Source organism: Triturus cristatus, chromosome 2_1 (assembly GCF_964204655.1).
Source record: "Triturus cristatus chromosome 2_1, aTriCri1.1, whole genome shotgun sequence".
In the NCBI taxonomy this organism is placed as follows: domain Eukaryota; kingdom Metazoa; phylum Chordata; class Amphibia; order Caudata; family Salamandridae; genus Triturus; species Triturus cristatus.
The window spans coordinates 83,330,047-83,344,783 of NC_140581.1; the positions used below are offsets into that span (position 1 = coordinate 83,330,047).

The 14,737-nt window shown below is 47.2% G+C and overlaps 1 protein-coding gene across 2 annotated transcripts in view; it reads right to left on the reverse strand.

The window, feature by feature from the left end:
• LOC146863792 (receptor-type tyrosine-protein phosphatase kappa-like) overlaps window positions 1-14,737 on the reverse strand; it is a 1,244,093-nt gene that overhangs the window by 619,488 nt on the left and 609,868 nt on the right. For both annotated transcript variants that reach the window (XM_085628087.1, XM_085628078.1), the window contains one exon: window positions 10,759-11,058. In XM_085628087.1, the coding sequence (XP_085484213.1) occupies window positions 10,759-11,058 (300 nt within the window). The remainder of the gene's footprint in view (window positions 1-10,758; window positions 11,059-14,737) is intronic.

Genomic DNA, 14,737 nt, shown 5'->3' on the forward strand with positions numbered 1-14,737 from the left:
GGCCATCATTTCAGGCTCCAACTCTCCTTTTTCACCTGGTGCTAGTCATTATGCTCTTGTTTTTACACACACTATCTCAGGGATTTGCTGAATGGCTGCACGTGGCTTTCATTCTACCTCAGCCCATGCTGAGGTTTCCAAATCATTTCCAGACAGGTGGCTGTGAGCTTTGGTGAGACCACCTGTTGAAAGTACCCCCTCCCACTCTAATATCACCATAGCCACGTCATGGTTAGTGATGACACTGTCAGCATTGGTAACCGGTTAGGTTTTTCCAGATTGGTATTGCTCTGGGGAAACCAGTTTGTCTCTCACCATAGTGACACTGGCACCTGTATCCCTTAGGGCTTTGTTCTTAGTCCTATTCACTAAGGGGTACTGCAGGTATTTCTTTAAATTAGGGAGCCAGCAGCCAAAGTGGCTAACCTTTTCTCCCCTTCAGAGACTAAAACAGCCTCAGTTTGAATCATGATTTGCTCTGAGCACACGATGTATCCCATCTGGAGATTTCCCTTACCAGTAGAAACTGGTGAGGAAATATGGGGTTGATTTGTTAGGACAGGCAGCATCGCCAGTTGGGTGTCCCTTCTTGTTACAGTGGAAACACCAGGCCTTTGCTGGATCAAACCTTTTCCCCTTGTACCCACTAGTGGGCTGGGAAGAGTTCTTGGGCCCACCACCCTGACCAGGATTTTGGGGGCCTTTAGAAGACTCTTGTATTTTATCTTTGGGTTTCTCACCCTCTTTCCCCTGGGAGGCTTTGTGACCCCTTTTTTGGTCAACCCCAGTTGTAGTCCGCCTTCTTTTCCAGTTCTTGGGGAGAAATTGGACCTAGGTCTACCAGATACTGATGCAACTTTTCATTGATGCAGTTACTTAAAATGTGTTCCTTCATAAACAAATTATAAAGTTCCTCATAATTCTGCACTTTACTTCCAGTCAATCAGCCACCTTGTGTCTTTACTGAGTAGTCTACAAATTCCACCCAGGACTGACTCTGGGATTTCTTGCCCCCCCCCCCCCCTTAATTTAATTGTGTAGTCCTCAGTAGTAAGTCCAAATCCCTCAATCAGGGTGCCCTTCATGAGTTTATAGGACTTTGTTTTTGGCACACTAAGGTTCAGAAGTCTGTCTCTATACTTACTAGAGATCAGTTCCCAGAGGGAGTGCCCCCAGTGAGACTTCCTCACTTTTCTGGCTTCACAAGCCCTCTCAAAGGCTGTGAAGCACTTGGTGATGTAATCACCATCCTCAAATTTAGGGATAATCCCTTTGGGGATTTTGGGATTGTTGGACTTGGCCCTTCTGGCAGGTTCACCCCTAAACTTTTTGCGATTATCTTAGCTTTTTCCCTATGTTGTGTGAGTGGTTTTAGGCCTCTAGGCGCTTTTACACTGTGTCCCAGTGGAAAGTGCGTGCGCGCTGTTACATTTAGTGAGACTGACCTGCCCTCCCATAGGAATGCATGGGGAATGTATGTGTCCATGGTAGTTCCTGATGCGTGGGGAGTGCAGGGTCGAGTTTGGTATGTGCGAACTCGTGAGAGTGAATGCTGCGCGATGATGTGTGTGGCGTTACTGTGTCTAGTATAGAAGTGCCACTTCTAGACGCTAGCATAAATGTGCAGTGACTGTCTGGCGTGTGATTGGCTGGTGTGCCTGGCTCTAGGAGTCAGGTTGGGTCTGCCCCAGTGGTGAGTGGAGAGACCTGCATGTTGATGAGTGGGAGGAGTACACCTGGGACCTGAATAGGGCTGGGCTTTCCCCCCACAATGCTGGCTCCGCCCCCTGTGATGCGACTGGTGACCCTGGCCTGTTCTGTGAATAGGGAGAGGGGCTGAGCAAAACAACGTGCTCAAGAACCAGTTGCATCTGGTTCGCCCCTTCCCTGCACCTTGAGACAAAGGTAACCTGTGTATAAAAAGGGGCTGTGACCCCAGGTAAAATGTTCTCTCTTGTTCCTAATTTGAGGGGGGCCTGCTGCTGCTGCTGGGCGCCAGGAGGACCGCCACTGGGGACTGCCTCCCTGCCCGGAGGGCCCTGTGAGCTGGCCCCTGGGCCCAGCCCTTGCCCCCCTGCCTCCTGAAAGACTTTTCCTGGACTTTAGGGGACTCTCCATCCTAGCGCCTTGAAAGCGCTTCATTTTTGGTGCGGAGCACTTTTCTTCTCCAAGGTGCGCGTGGGCTCTGCAGCACTGAGCTGCCTCATCTACAGAGGGAGTCCCGCCGTAGGGATTCCCCCGCAACTGCCCTTTATCAAACGGGAGCCCACCCCGCGTTATTGCCACCTTCAAGGATTATTTCTAAAAGCAGGTGCCCACCCTGCATCTCGGCGCGAAGGAAACCGAGCGGGAGCCCACCCCGCATCTATGCCGTTTTGTTTGGATTTATCGCTTGGTATGCATAAGAAAGAGGGAGCCCACCCCTCATTGCCGCTTTGGAGAAGAAGAAAATCACCGCTGCAGGCCCGGAGTCTCCTCGGCATCATCTCTCTGCCGCGCTGGGATTGGCCCAGCGGGAGAGAGTGCTTCCCCGTAACTGGAGGCTCGACCGAGGGAGCCGCGCGGTGATTGGAGGAAGCGCAAGCCACCTCCTTGCTCCTCCCCGAAGCCGCTACGGAAGCCGGAAGCCAGTGGCGGCTGAAGCGGGGCTCCCGTGAGGAGGGGAGAGCCCCGCACGACAAAGACTGGAACCGGAGCAGCGAGGCCGCGACGCGACCCCCAGAGGTTTCAGGCGGGACCCCCGTAAGGAAGGGGGAGTCCCGCAGGCCGCCACAGCGTGTCCGGAAGTGCTACCCGGTAAGGAGAGGGCTCGGGGTGGTTCCTGATCCCATCCATTCTCGAGCGGCCCCACTTGGCAGCGGGCCGCTCCAACGAGGCTCGCCTCTCCTTGACGAAGGGGGCAGCTGCATCAAGGGGGCAGTTGTGTTTAGGAGTCCCCCAAGTGGGGTCCCCCCTGCATTGATTTCTGCTTGGGGGCCTGCTTGATTAAGAGCACATCCCGTGCTCCAAGAAGGGGGCATTATTAATCAAGTGCGCTCCAACGTGTGGCATACTAGTTCCCAGAGCCTAGGTGGCCCCCTACGCGCTGCATATTTGATTTAAAGGCACAGTGGTGCCCAGGCTCCTTTTCCCAGCTGCTCAGCACTTAGTGGGCAGCTGCAACATTTAGGTTGTGCCCCTGTGCCCTGTTGCTTACGCTGCATTGGCAGCCCAGCCCTGACTCTGTGGACAAAGGGTGTTTGAGCCCCTGAGAGGCCAAGTTAGCCTGGGGACAGTTTTCTGTGTCGTGCCCTCACCTAGGGTACACGATTATTCCTACATGTGTACCTTTGCGCCATGTGTATTGCCTTGATGCTATTTTTTATTTCTAACTGTGCCTATGCGTAGGAGAGGGCTTTTCCTCGTATAGGTTATGCTAGTGTGTTCATGGTGCCCTGCGTGATATATGCCTAAGGTGTTTAGGATTGCGTAGGGTGTACTTACCTGTTACCAGTGGTTACTGGTTGTGCGCTACATTTATTATTTGTCCTACATTTCTACATTTACAATTTGGTGATTTGTGCTAATTCTGACAGTGGTCCATGTGGCCCTGTCTTGTGTAAATAGTCCCCTGTAAATTCCGCCCAGTGCCAGTGGCACAGTGTAAATTGTGTGAATATTATCTAATGTGTTTATTATAATACAAAGGCTATTTTTATATATAACCTTGTGTGGAGTTTCTTTTGTGGTGGGCCTTGGGTGTTGTTGCTGGGTGCGCGCGCAAACGCTTTACACATTGCCTCCGGGATAAGCCTGACTGCTCATGCCAAGCTACCAAGGGGGTGAGCAGGGGTTATCTTTGGCGTGTAACTCCCCAGCCCTGACTTAGAGTGGTGGTTTCTGCCTGGCTTTTGGCGCAAGCCCTAGCCAACCAGAAATCCCATTTCTAACAGGGATCATAGGATTCTCTCTCTCTTGGTTTTTAGTATTGATGCCACTATTGATGGCACCTAGGTCTATATCTAGTCTTTTTTTTCTAGAGCTAGGAGCCTAGTCTCTAGCTCTATGCTCCTAGTCAACCTTGCTGAAAGGTTGTCCTCTTCATTGAAGTTGTCTTCACTGTCAGGTACGGATGTATGACGTTACAACGCATACTTTTACAACGCATGCACTTACAATGCAATTTTTACAACGCAACATCCACTACAACGCATTCCATTACATCGCATGACACTACAACGCATTTTTAAAAACTACCTTTACAACGCATTCCATTCCATCGCATACTACCTTTACAACGCATACCATTACAACGCATAATGTTAAATTGCATTTAAGGTAAGTATTGGATAGTATAGGGGTAAAAATTACTATTCTTACTCCAGGGGGTGCAACAGTAGGGTAAGTGTTGGATAGTATAGGGGTAAAAATAACTATTCTTACTCCAGGGGGTGCAACAGTAGGGTAAGTGTTGGATAGTATAGGGGTAAAAATTACTATTCTAACTCCAGGGGGTGCAACAGTAGGGTAAGTGTTGGATAGTATAGGGGTAAACATTACTATTCTAACTCCAGGGGGTGCAACAGTAGGGTAAGTGTTGGATAGTATAGGGGTAAAAAATTACTATTCTAACTCCAGGGGGTGCAACAGTATGGTAAGTGTTGGATAGAATAGGGGTAAAAATTACTATTCTAACTCCAGGGGGTGCAACAGTAGGGTAAGTGTTGGATAGTATAGGGGTAAAAATTACTATTCTAACTCCAGGGGGTGTAACAGTAGGGTAAGTGTTGGATAGTGTAAGGGTTAAAAATTACTATTCTAACTCCAATGGTATGCATTGTAATGGTATGCGTTGTAATGGTATGCGTTGTAATGCCTGCGTTGTAGTGACATGCGATGTAGGGTATGCGTTGTAATGGTATGCGTTGTAATGGTATGCGTTGTAGTGTCATGCGTTGTAAAGGATGTTGCGTTGTAATGCCTGCGTTGTAAGTGTAGTGCGATGTAATAGTTGCATTGTAAAGGTTGTTTCCCGTCAGGTACAGAGCCTAGCCTCCTCCTGGAGGTTCTAGTCCCCCTAATCACTGGCTAGGACTTGGGGAGCTCAAAGTCCCCTCCCTCCCTAAGTAGTTGAGGTGGCGGGTTAAAGATTTTATCCATCCCACTTCCTTCCCCATTTCCCTAGGAGTCTTCCTCATCAGGAGAGGGGTGGTCCTTCTCATAGTCTGCCAGAAACTCCAAGAGTTCTATTCTAGTAGGGTTTGACCTGTTCTTATGTGTCCTGCTTTACAGAGAAGCCTTATCTCCCTAACCCTTAGGTTGGAGTAAGGGGTGAGGTTGAGCTCCTCAGCCACATTCCCTGTCTTGCTCATTATGTTTCTAAAGTGGGGTTCTTCTTAGAAGACCTACTCTAACAGTTCTAAGTACTTCCAACTTCCCTCCAACTTCAGTGATTTTACTTCTTCTAAAAAAGGCTGCAGTGGCTTACTACAAGGCCCTAACAAGACTTTTATAAATTTGGAAAAAAATAGTCAATTCAGAAAATGAGTTGAGCTAAAGTCAATTTTTGGATTCTTGTCATGTGATCAGAGGTTGACTAAGTTAGTGCAATAAATGCAAGGCTTTTCATCCCACCACTGATCCTCCAATGTAGGAAGCTGGTCCTATGAATACTATACCAAAGTAAGGTATAGTGTGCACAGAATCCAGAGAGTCCCCAGAGGTATAGCAGAGGCTAAATTAGGTAACTACTAACCGCTCTCTTTGTGGTAGTGCGGGCGAGTAGTTAGGCTTAGCTAGAGGGTGCGTTAAGCATTTATTGTAATTTTTTTTTTTTTTTTGCATCTTTTATATAGCGCGAACTCGACCCGAAGGTATTGGAGCGCTGTACATGAGCACCGTATTTACATTACATATTCAGGCACGGGGAGATTAAGTGATTTGCCCAGAATCACAGGATGTGGACGCGACCTCGAGGCTCGAACCCTGGTTTCCTGCACCAAAGTCGGCAGCGCAGCCGACGGACCACATGACACGACAGGACTGATGACACACACTCAGAGACAGAATCCAGACCAATTGGGTAAGTATTAAAAAAGGTATACTTGTATTTTATTTCTATAACCAAGCAGGACTTAGGTAGGTAAAATATACTTTCAATTGTAAACCTTTACACAGAAATGCAACGGGGAATAGATTTGCAATTGTTAGAGGTTGTTATGGTTTCAAAAAGCAGTTTAAATTGCACAGTAATTACTTTTAGAATACGTTTTGATTACTTAAAGATTACATAGACTACTTGAGGTGGTATGCCTAGAAACCACATCTAAGGATCTCACAATACAAGGTAAGTAAGATTTTTCTTGGATTAAGGGATAGTTACTTTTTCCTCCATAGAAAACCGCAGTTTAACACAGAACATTTTAGTCCCAAAAACAAAAACCTTTGGTTCCTATGGGAGAAAAATAGTTATCGGTTTCACAGGTAAGTAAATGTCTTGCAAATGGGAGTTTTGGGGGTTAGGACCAAGGTTCCCCAAGATCTAGGTAGGCACTCAAGTTGCACCACCAGCGGCACTGGGGCGGCTGGGGGCAGAGTGTAGGGGCCCAATATTAGCGAATTGGGCTAAGGGGGCCTTCGCTAGTGGCTGCTTACAAGTAGGCCCCTCTGGTGTGAAAGCACAGCTCCTGGGATTAAGGAAAGCACTGAAGGGGCCAACAATCAGCACAGGAGCTGCACCACCAGCGCCGCGGGGCGGCCGGGTGCAGTGTGCCAAGAAGACATCGGGGACCCTGTAGTTTCCAATGGAGACATTCGGTTTGGCAAAGCTGAAGCAGGCTCGGGCAGAGAGACTTCCTGAAGGCGACCACCAGCTGAAGAAGTAAGTTGGGTTCTTGGGGGATGCCTGGACACCGTCGGTTGGGCCACCCAAGGCCCTGGGGCGTCGGGTGCAGGGGTATCTTTTGGCGTCGGGTCTTCTTCCCAGCTCCAGTCGAATCAGGGGACCCTTCACATTCAGGCTGCAGACATCGTCTTGAAGCTTGGGGGGATGCCACGGATCACCAGATCTGAGGTCAGGGTCACTGAGGAGACTTCCTCATGGTGTTGAGCCACTCGAACAACTGCAGTGGGCGTCGGGTGCAGAGTGGTGCAGATTTGCAGAGCCATCTGGATACAGATTCTGGCCTTAAGAGTCTTTGTTGAGCAAATCCTGTGCTCACGGGAAACAGTCTGTAAGGTGAGTGCAGGGCAGGTCCCCTGGGCTCTGGATGGCTGCTGGACATGGCGGTTTCTTCACTTCAGGCAGGCCATTCGGGACAGGCCAGAAGTGCTGGGGCCAAAGCAGTAGGTGTCTTCTTCTTTCTGGGTCAGCAAGGCTCTTTGGTCCTTGTCCTTTCTTCCTCAAATCTGAGGAGGCAGGTTCAGGGTTGCCCTAAAATACTAAATTTAGCGGCGTTAAAAGTGGTGTGAAGTTCGGGACCAATGGGTCCCTTCCATGGGGTGGATACACCCCGTTGTATGCCACCTTTAAGTGTTCCTTCCTGATTGTTTTGGTTCTCTCATCTTCAAGATGGAGGCAACTGAGATGGGTGCTTCACCTCGCCTCCCACACCTGAGGGGTGTGGTTGTGAAAGGGGGGCACACTTCTCCTCCTAGCTTGGTTTTCCCACCAATTATCTTGCCAAAATTTGGGGGCAGAACCGGTGGAAGCCAGTTGCTGGGGGCAGCAAAAGGCAGGGACAGCTCACAAATGCATCAGCCCATCCTGAGGGAGAAGGCCTGGCACCTCTGCCCAGGATGGGCTTTGTTTCTGGACCCAGAGAGTAGAAGATCTCTACCCAGGGTCCAGAAACCTGTCTGGTGGTGGCAAATAACGGGCAGCCATTCAGGAACCACATCAGGGCTGGTCGTTTTTCAAAGAGAATCTATCTCTACATTGTCCTCTGAGTGCATTTTAGTTTAAATCCCACACTGGTATGAGTGTGGGTTTAATGTGCTGAGAAGTTTGCTACCCAACTTTCCAGGCTTTAGTAAAGCCATTATGGAGCTGTGGAGTTCATAATGACGAACTCCCAGACCATATACTCTTTACGGCATTATTATATTTACAATCTCTAAGAATGGCATTAGAGATAGGCCTCACAGTAGTAAAAAACGATTTTGGAAGTTGGAGAGGGTAGACATTCAACCATTGAACCCTCTGATGATCTTTCTCCAGCACCCTGTGGTGCATTGCAGCACACCAAGTTTGTGGACAAACTACCCTAGCGCTGCTGGGGTTAATGTTCTCCACTATCTGGATTTGTGCCATCATCCACATTCACACCCGTATCATATCTATCAGCAGACTACGTGTCTGCACGTGGGTCTAGAAATGTATCGCACAAACCCCTCCATACCTGGAGGTCATTATCCAATTATCTGACATGCCTACTCAACTTCATGTGCACCTCCTCAGCTAGTGCCCACTCCTGTACATCCCTGTACCATTGTTCGACTGTGGGTGCGCGCTGATCCATCCTTGTGATGGCAAATTTATGTCGGGCCAATACTCATGCCAGTTGAAGAAATTTGTAAGCCATCTTAGACCCTTTGATCTCTTAACATAGCCCAATAAGCCGTGTAGCGGTGTGCTTTCAATTTGTAAATGTGTGGTCCTCTTTAAATCTGTCACTACCTGTGCCCAGTAGTCCTGCATCATCCGGCATGGCCATGCCAGGTGTGGGAAGTCTGCCTCACTGGTATTGCAGTACAGGCAACTGACTAGTTGGGTGTGGGATATGCGATGAACGCTCTTAGGAGTAATATAGATCTTGCAGAGAAAGTTGTAGTGTACCAGCTTAAAGCAGGCATTGCAAGATACTGTATGTGTGAGTCCGTAAATGTCAGTCCAGCCATGTCGTCTAACAGTGAACTCAGGCCCGTATCCCACGTGATGCATGCATGAAGTGAAGGACCCGCCACATCCGCTCTCATCGCCCTATATAGAAGTGTGATCAAGAGTCGACCTGCAACGCAGGACAGTAAGACGTCGAGCGGTGCAGCGGGATATGTGGTCCAGGTCAATTTGGCCACCTCAGTAAGTCCAGCGTGGTGTAATAAGTGTGCAGGCCCAAATGCGAAGTCCTCACAGGCCTGTTCAAAGCAGATGAAAATGACGCCCAACAGAGCGCAACCACCATCCCACCAAGCCTGAAAGCCATATTTTCCATCATTTACTGCACCTGCAAGGGGATAAACCAATATTACCATGTTTCGAGGAGAGTGCACAAGAACCTTAGCACTCGTTAGAAGTGGTAAAGTGCACAGAGTCCTGATACCAGCAAACACAAGGCCAGAAGAAGACCACCCTAAGGCTATGAGGTCTGACAGGCACATTCCCCGGTTTAATAAGAATGCATCAAAATGGTGCGCCATACCAGCAGAGGTGTCACGGGAAGAAATCTGGTTATTTCTCCTCATTATTTCCCCTATCTACATGTGCTGCGTTCTGTAGCACACGTAGAAAGAGGAAAATGCATTTGAGGATTGTTTTTGTGTTCCTTCATGCACAAAAAAATCCTGCTTCAACCAAGGTACCCTTGCACCGGGGCGCAAGGGTGCCTGCATTGGCAATACGCAGCACTCAGTGCGCCAGCCCAGAGAGAGAGAGAGCAGGATGAGTAATATCTTAGTAAGTATGGCACATACTTGCTCTTTTCATTTGACGCAGCGCAGCACGTTGTCCTGCTGTGTTGCGCCAAATGTTAGGAAATCTGGGCTTTAGTTTGGAAGATTTTACATCTCTCAAATATCTAAAGTCCTAAAATTCTGGTGTAATATAACTTGGAAGTGGATTGATTCATTAATGTAAATTCACCTTTCTGAAGTCGAAATGAGGCCATACACTTGTAAATAAGGTAATTTCTCCATTAGGCACAACACGCACACGCCCAGATTCACTCACAAAAAAACACACACGCACACAGATTTGCTATCACTGGATGGATAGATAGATAGACGGACAGATAGATAGATAGATAGATAGATAGATAGATAGATAGATAGATAGATAGATAGATAGATAGATAGATAGATAGAAGTGCATAGATGGATTTGCATAGAAAGGTAGATAGATAGATAGATAGATAGATAGATAGATAGATAGATAGATAGATAGATAGATAGATAGATAGATAGATAGATAGATAGATAGATAGATAGATAGATAGATAGATAGATAGATAGATAGAAGTGCATAGATGGATTTGCATAGAAAGGTAGATAGATAGATAGATAGATAGATAGATAGATAGATAGATAGATAGATAGATAGATAGATAGATAGATAGATAGATAGATAGATAGATAGATAGATAGATAGATAGATAGATAGATAGACAGATGTGCATAGATGGATTTGCATAGAAAGGTAGATAGATAGATAGATAGATAGATAGATAGATAGATAGATAGATAGATAGATAGATAGATAGATAGATAGATAGATAGATAGATAGATAGATAGATAGATAGATAGATAGATAGATAGATAGATAGATAGATAGATAGATGTGCATAGATGGATTTGCATAGAAAGGTAGATAGATAGATAGATAGATAGATAGATAGATAGATAGATAGATAGATAGATAGATAGATAGATAGATAGATAGATAGATAGATAGATAGATAGATAGAATGAATCAGAATGGCTCAGGACAGTCACTGGAGTCATATCGCACTATCCCTCGCTTGCTGCCACCCACCCAGCGCCCAGTGCATTGTCTGCTGCCTTACCTGTCTCATTGGTCCTCACCCTCGCGCTGTACAGCAGGACTTCTTGTGAGTATTGTTTGTACCTTCCACGTACAGTCAGGGTATACTGAGAGGAGGGCTGAAGGGCTGTACAGTTTGAAAACGTTCCTTTATAATAGGACACAACACATCGCGTACTTTGTTCTCCACGTGAACAGTCGCCGGAATCATCTTGACGCGCTGTCGCTGAGATGTCCCAAATGTTTACACAATTAGAGTTGCTGCAAGTCAGCACCAGAGTGATTCTCCTGGCAGACACCGTCAGCTTCTTTACTTTGATTTCTAGGAGAGATTCACAGTTAACAGTGAGTTTTTATCAAGCTCTATATTTCGAAGAATAATCATGAAACGGATTTCCCACCCCTCGACTGCACTTTCTTTCAAATTGCATTTTCACACCATTGAAACAGCAATGAACTATAATGGTTGGATTAGTAAACCCGAAAGACTAGCGGAGGGAAGGAATTTACGACATGCAGTGACATCACATGGAAGGTTGTCACATGAAGTAGTTACTAAGGGGCCTATTCATGGAAGTATATTTGAGTATGACATGTTCTCTTCAGTAGTAGTCCTTAGTGTACTCACTAATGCTACTCACAAACTTATGGGTGAAGATCTCCACCTGCACGTGCTATTCACAAACTTATGGGTGGGGATCTCCACCTGCACGTGCTTTTCACAAACTTATGGGTGGGGATCTCCACCTGCACGTGCTATTCACAAACTTATGGGTGAAGATCTCCACCTGCATGTGCTATTCACAAACTTATGGGTGGGGATCTCCACCTGCACATGCTATTCACAAACTTATGGGTGGGGATCTCCACCTGCACGTGCTATTCACAAACTTATGGGTGAAGATCTCCACCTGCACGTGCTTTTCACAAACTTATGGGTGGGGATCTCCACCTGCACGTGCTATTCACAAACTTATTGGTGAAGATCTCCACCTGCACGTGCTATTCACAAACTTATGGGTGGGGATCTCCACCTGCACGTGCTATTCACAAACTTATGGGTGAAGATCTCCACCTGCATGTGCTATTCACAAACTTATGGGTGGGGATCTCCACCTGCACATGCTATTCACAAACTTATGGGTGGGGATCTCCACCTGCACGTGCTATTCACAAACTTATGGGTGAAGATCTCCACCTGCACGTGCTTTTCACAAACTTATGGGTGGGGATCTCCACCTGCACGTGCTATTCACAAACTTATTGGTGAAGATCTCCACCTGCACGTGCTATTCACAAACTTATGGGTGGGGATCTCCACCTGCACGTGCTATTCACAAACTTATGGGTGAAGATCTCCACCTGCACGTGCTATTCACAAACTTATGGGTGGGGATCTCCACCTGCACGTGCTAGTCACAAACTTATGGGTGAAGATCTCCACCTGCACGTGCTATTCACAAACTTATGGGTGAAAATCTCCACCTGCACGTGCTATTCACAAACTTATGGGTGAAGATCTCCACCTGCAAGTGCTATTCACAAACTTATGGGTGAAGATCTTCACCTGCACATGCTATTCACAAACTTATGGGTGAAGATCTCCACCTGCACGTGCTATTCACAAACTTATGGGTGGGGATCTCCACCTGCACGTGCTATTCACAAACTTATGGTTGAAGATCTCCACCTGCACGTGCTTTCACAAACTTATGGGTGGGGATCTCCACCTGCACGTGCTATTCACAAACTTATGGGTGGGGATCTCCACCTGCACGTGCTATTCACAAACTTATTGGTGAAGATCTCCACCTGCACGTGCTATTCACAAACTTATGGGTGGGGATCTCCACCTGCACGTGCTATTCACAAACTTATGGGTGAAGATCTCCACCTGCACGTGCTATTCACAAACTTATGGGTGGGGATCTCCACCTGCACGTGCTAGTCACAAACTTATGGGTGAAGATCTCCACCTGCACGTGCTATTCACAAACTTATGGGTGAAAATCTCCACCTGCACGTGCTATTCACAAACTTATGGGTGAAGATCTCCACCTGCAAGTGCTATTCACAAACTTATGGGTGAAGATCTTCACCTGCACGTGCTATTCACAAACTTATGGGTGGGGATCTCCACCTGCACGTGCTATTCACAAACTTATTGGTGAAGATCTCCACCTGCACGTGCTATTCACAAACTTATGGGTGGGGATCTCCACCTGCACGTGCTATTCACAAACTTATGGGTGAAGATCTCCACCTGCACGTGCTATTCACAAACTTATGGGTGGGGATCTCCACCTGCACGTGCTAGTCACAAACTTATGGGTGAAGATCTCCACCTGCACGTGCTATTCACAAACTTATGGGTGAAAATCTCCACCTGCACGTGCTGTTCACAAACTTATGGGTGGGGATCTCCACCTGCATGTGCTACTCACAAACCTATGGGTGGGGATCTCCGCCTGCACGCGCCCTATCTCCAATGGGGCCTTGTAACAAAGGATTATTTAATACTATGCATAAACCTCAGAGGCCAAATCAAACAAGCACTGGCATAGCCAATAGGTCTCGCCTTTTGGATCTTATAAGTGTTTAGTCAGAGTTGTTGGCTTTGCCAGTGTATTTAGGCTATTAGTAGTGTGACTGTTGTGCAGCATGTTGCAAAGTTATAATAAAAAGTTTTATAAGCATTTTTGTTGCCTTATATATAATTAAACAGATTATGAATAACTCAATGACCCTATCAAAAAAAATATTAACATAAGTGTTTTTGAAGATATATGAGTAAAAGTGATTATTGTTTTAAAGTAACTAAGGCCAAAATGCGACTTCACAAGCAAGATAAATTTCGGAATAGCGCAAACAGTTTGATATTTCATATAAACCTGCGGTGGTTAGTTTTCCCTTGAGGTTAGAGAAGCTCTGTGCCTTTTAATCAAGAAGGACCCTTGCGTCTGTGTTAATTGGCCGAGTGGAGCCTGTAGAGTCTCCTGTGAAGCAGCGGGCTAAGGAATGTCCGCATTTTACAGATACACAGCAAAAATACAGAATGAGATGAACCATACACACTGTTCTACTTTGAGTAATGTGATATTGATAACTGTCCTTGGTGGAGGGCAGGGTGAACAAAGCACTTGAGCTTGAGGTTCACCTTTCATAGCTCATGACTCACTAAAGGTAATAAATACTATATTGCTCTCTGCGTGTCTGCACAAATGTATCATATGTGTATCTAACATCAGTGTAGAAGTCCATCGCTGGTCACTCTCACAACTACTTGGGACCCAAGGCGGACTCGCATCCACGCGGTCAGGACTGTTTGTTGCATGAAAATAAAACAACACACAAAGCCAGTGATGACCCGGGACGCCAGGGGTAATCTGCCCTGCAAAATGAAGGTGCGGCTGGTGCACACCCTTGTGCCAGTCTGCACCAGTGCGCACTGTGTGTGCTCTCATGGAGGAAGTCACAGGACCCCTGTTGGGGGAGGTATTACACTGGGACGCACTCCGCGCGCTGCCATTTTAGGAGAAAGCCACGAATGTAACATAGGGTCTTACCAAGCAAGGAGATCCAACATGACAAAGGCATGCAGAGTCAGAGGAGTGTTCCACATTCTGTCCCCTTGGTATTGAGGGCACCTTGTGCACACTGAGCCCTGGGTGGAGGGTGGCTGACCTTTCACGGCGTGCTCGTGTGCCGGGCGCGCTGCCCTGCAGGCCAAGGCCAGCATTCAGGCTCTAAGCAACAGGAGACCCCACCGAGGTGTCACAACCCCCAGCGTCAACAAACACACGCCCCCCCCTCCAAAGGCAAACATTCCTGAGACAACTGCTCGTGCCTGCCGTGCACGTGCTGCTAGACAGATCGGGTTTCAAAACACCAGCTGCTGGAGGGCCACAGGCACTCGGAACGGGGGAAGAGGGCCCCTCGCAGTGCTTAATTTGTAAAATATGAAGTGCAGGTGCTCAAATGTTTGTTGGAGACCACACCCA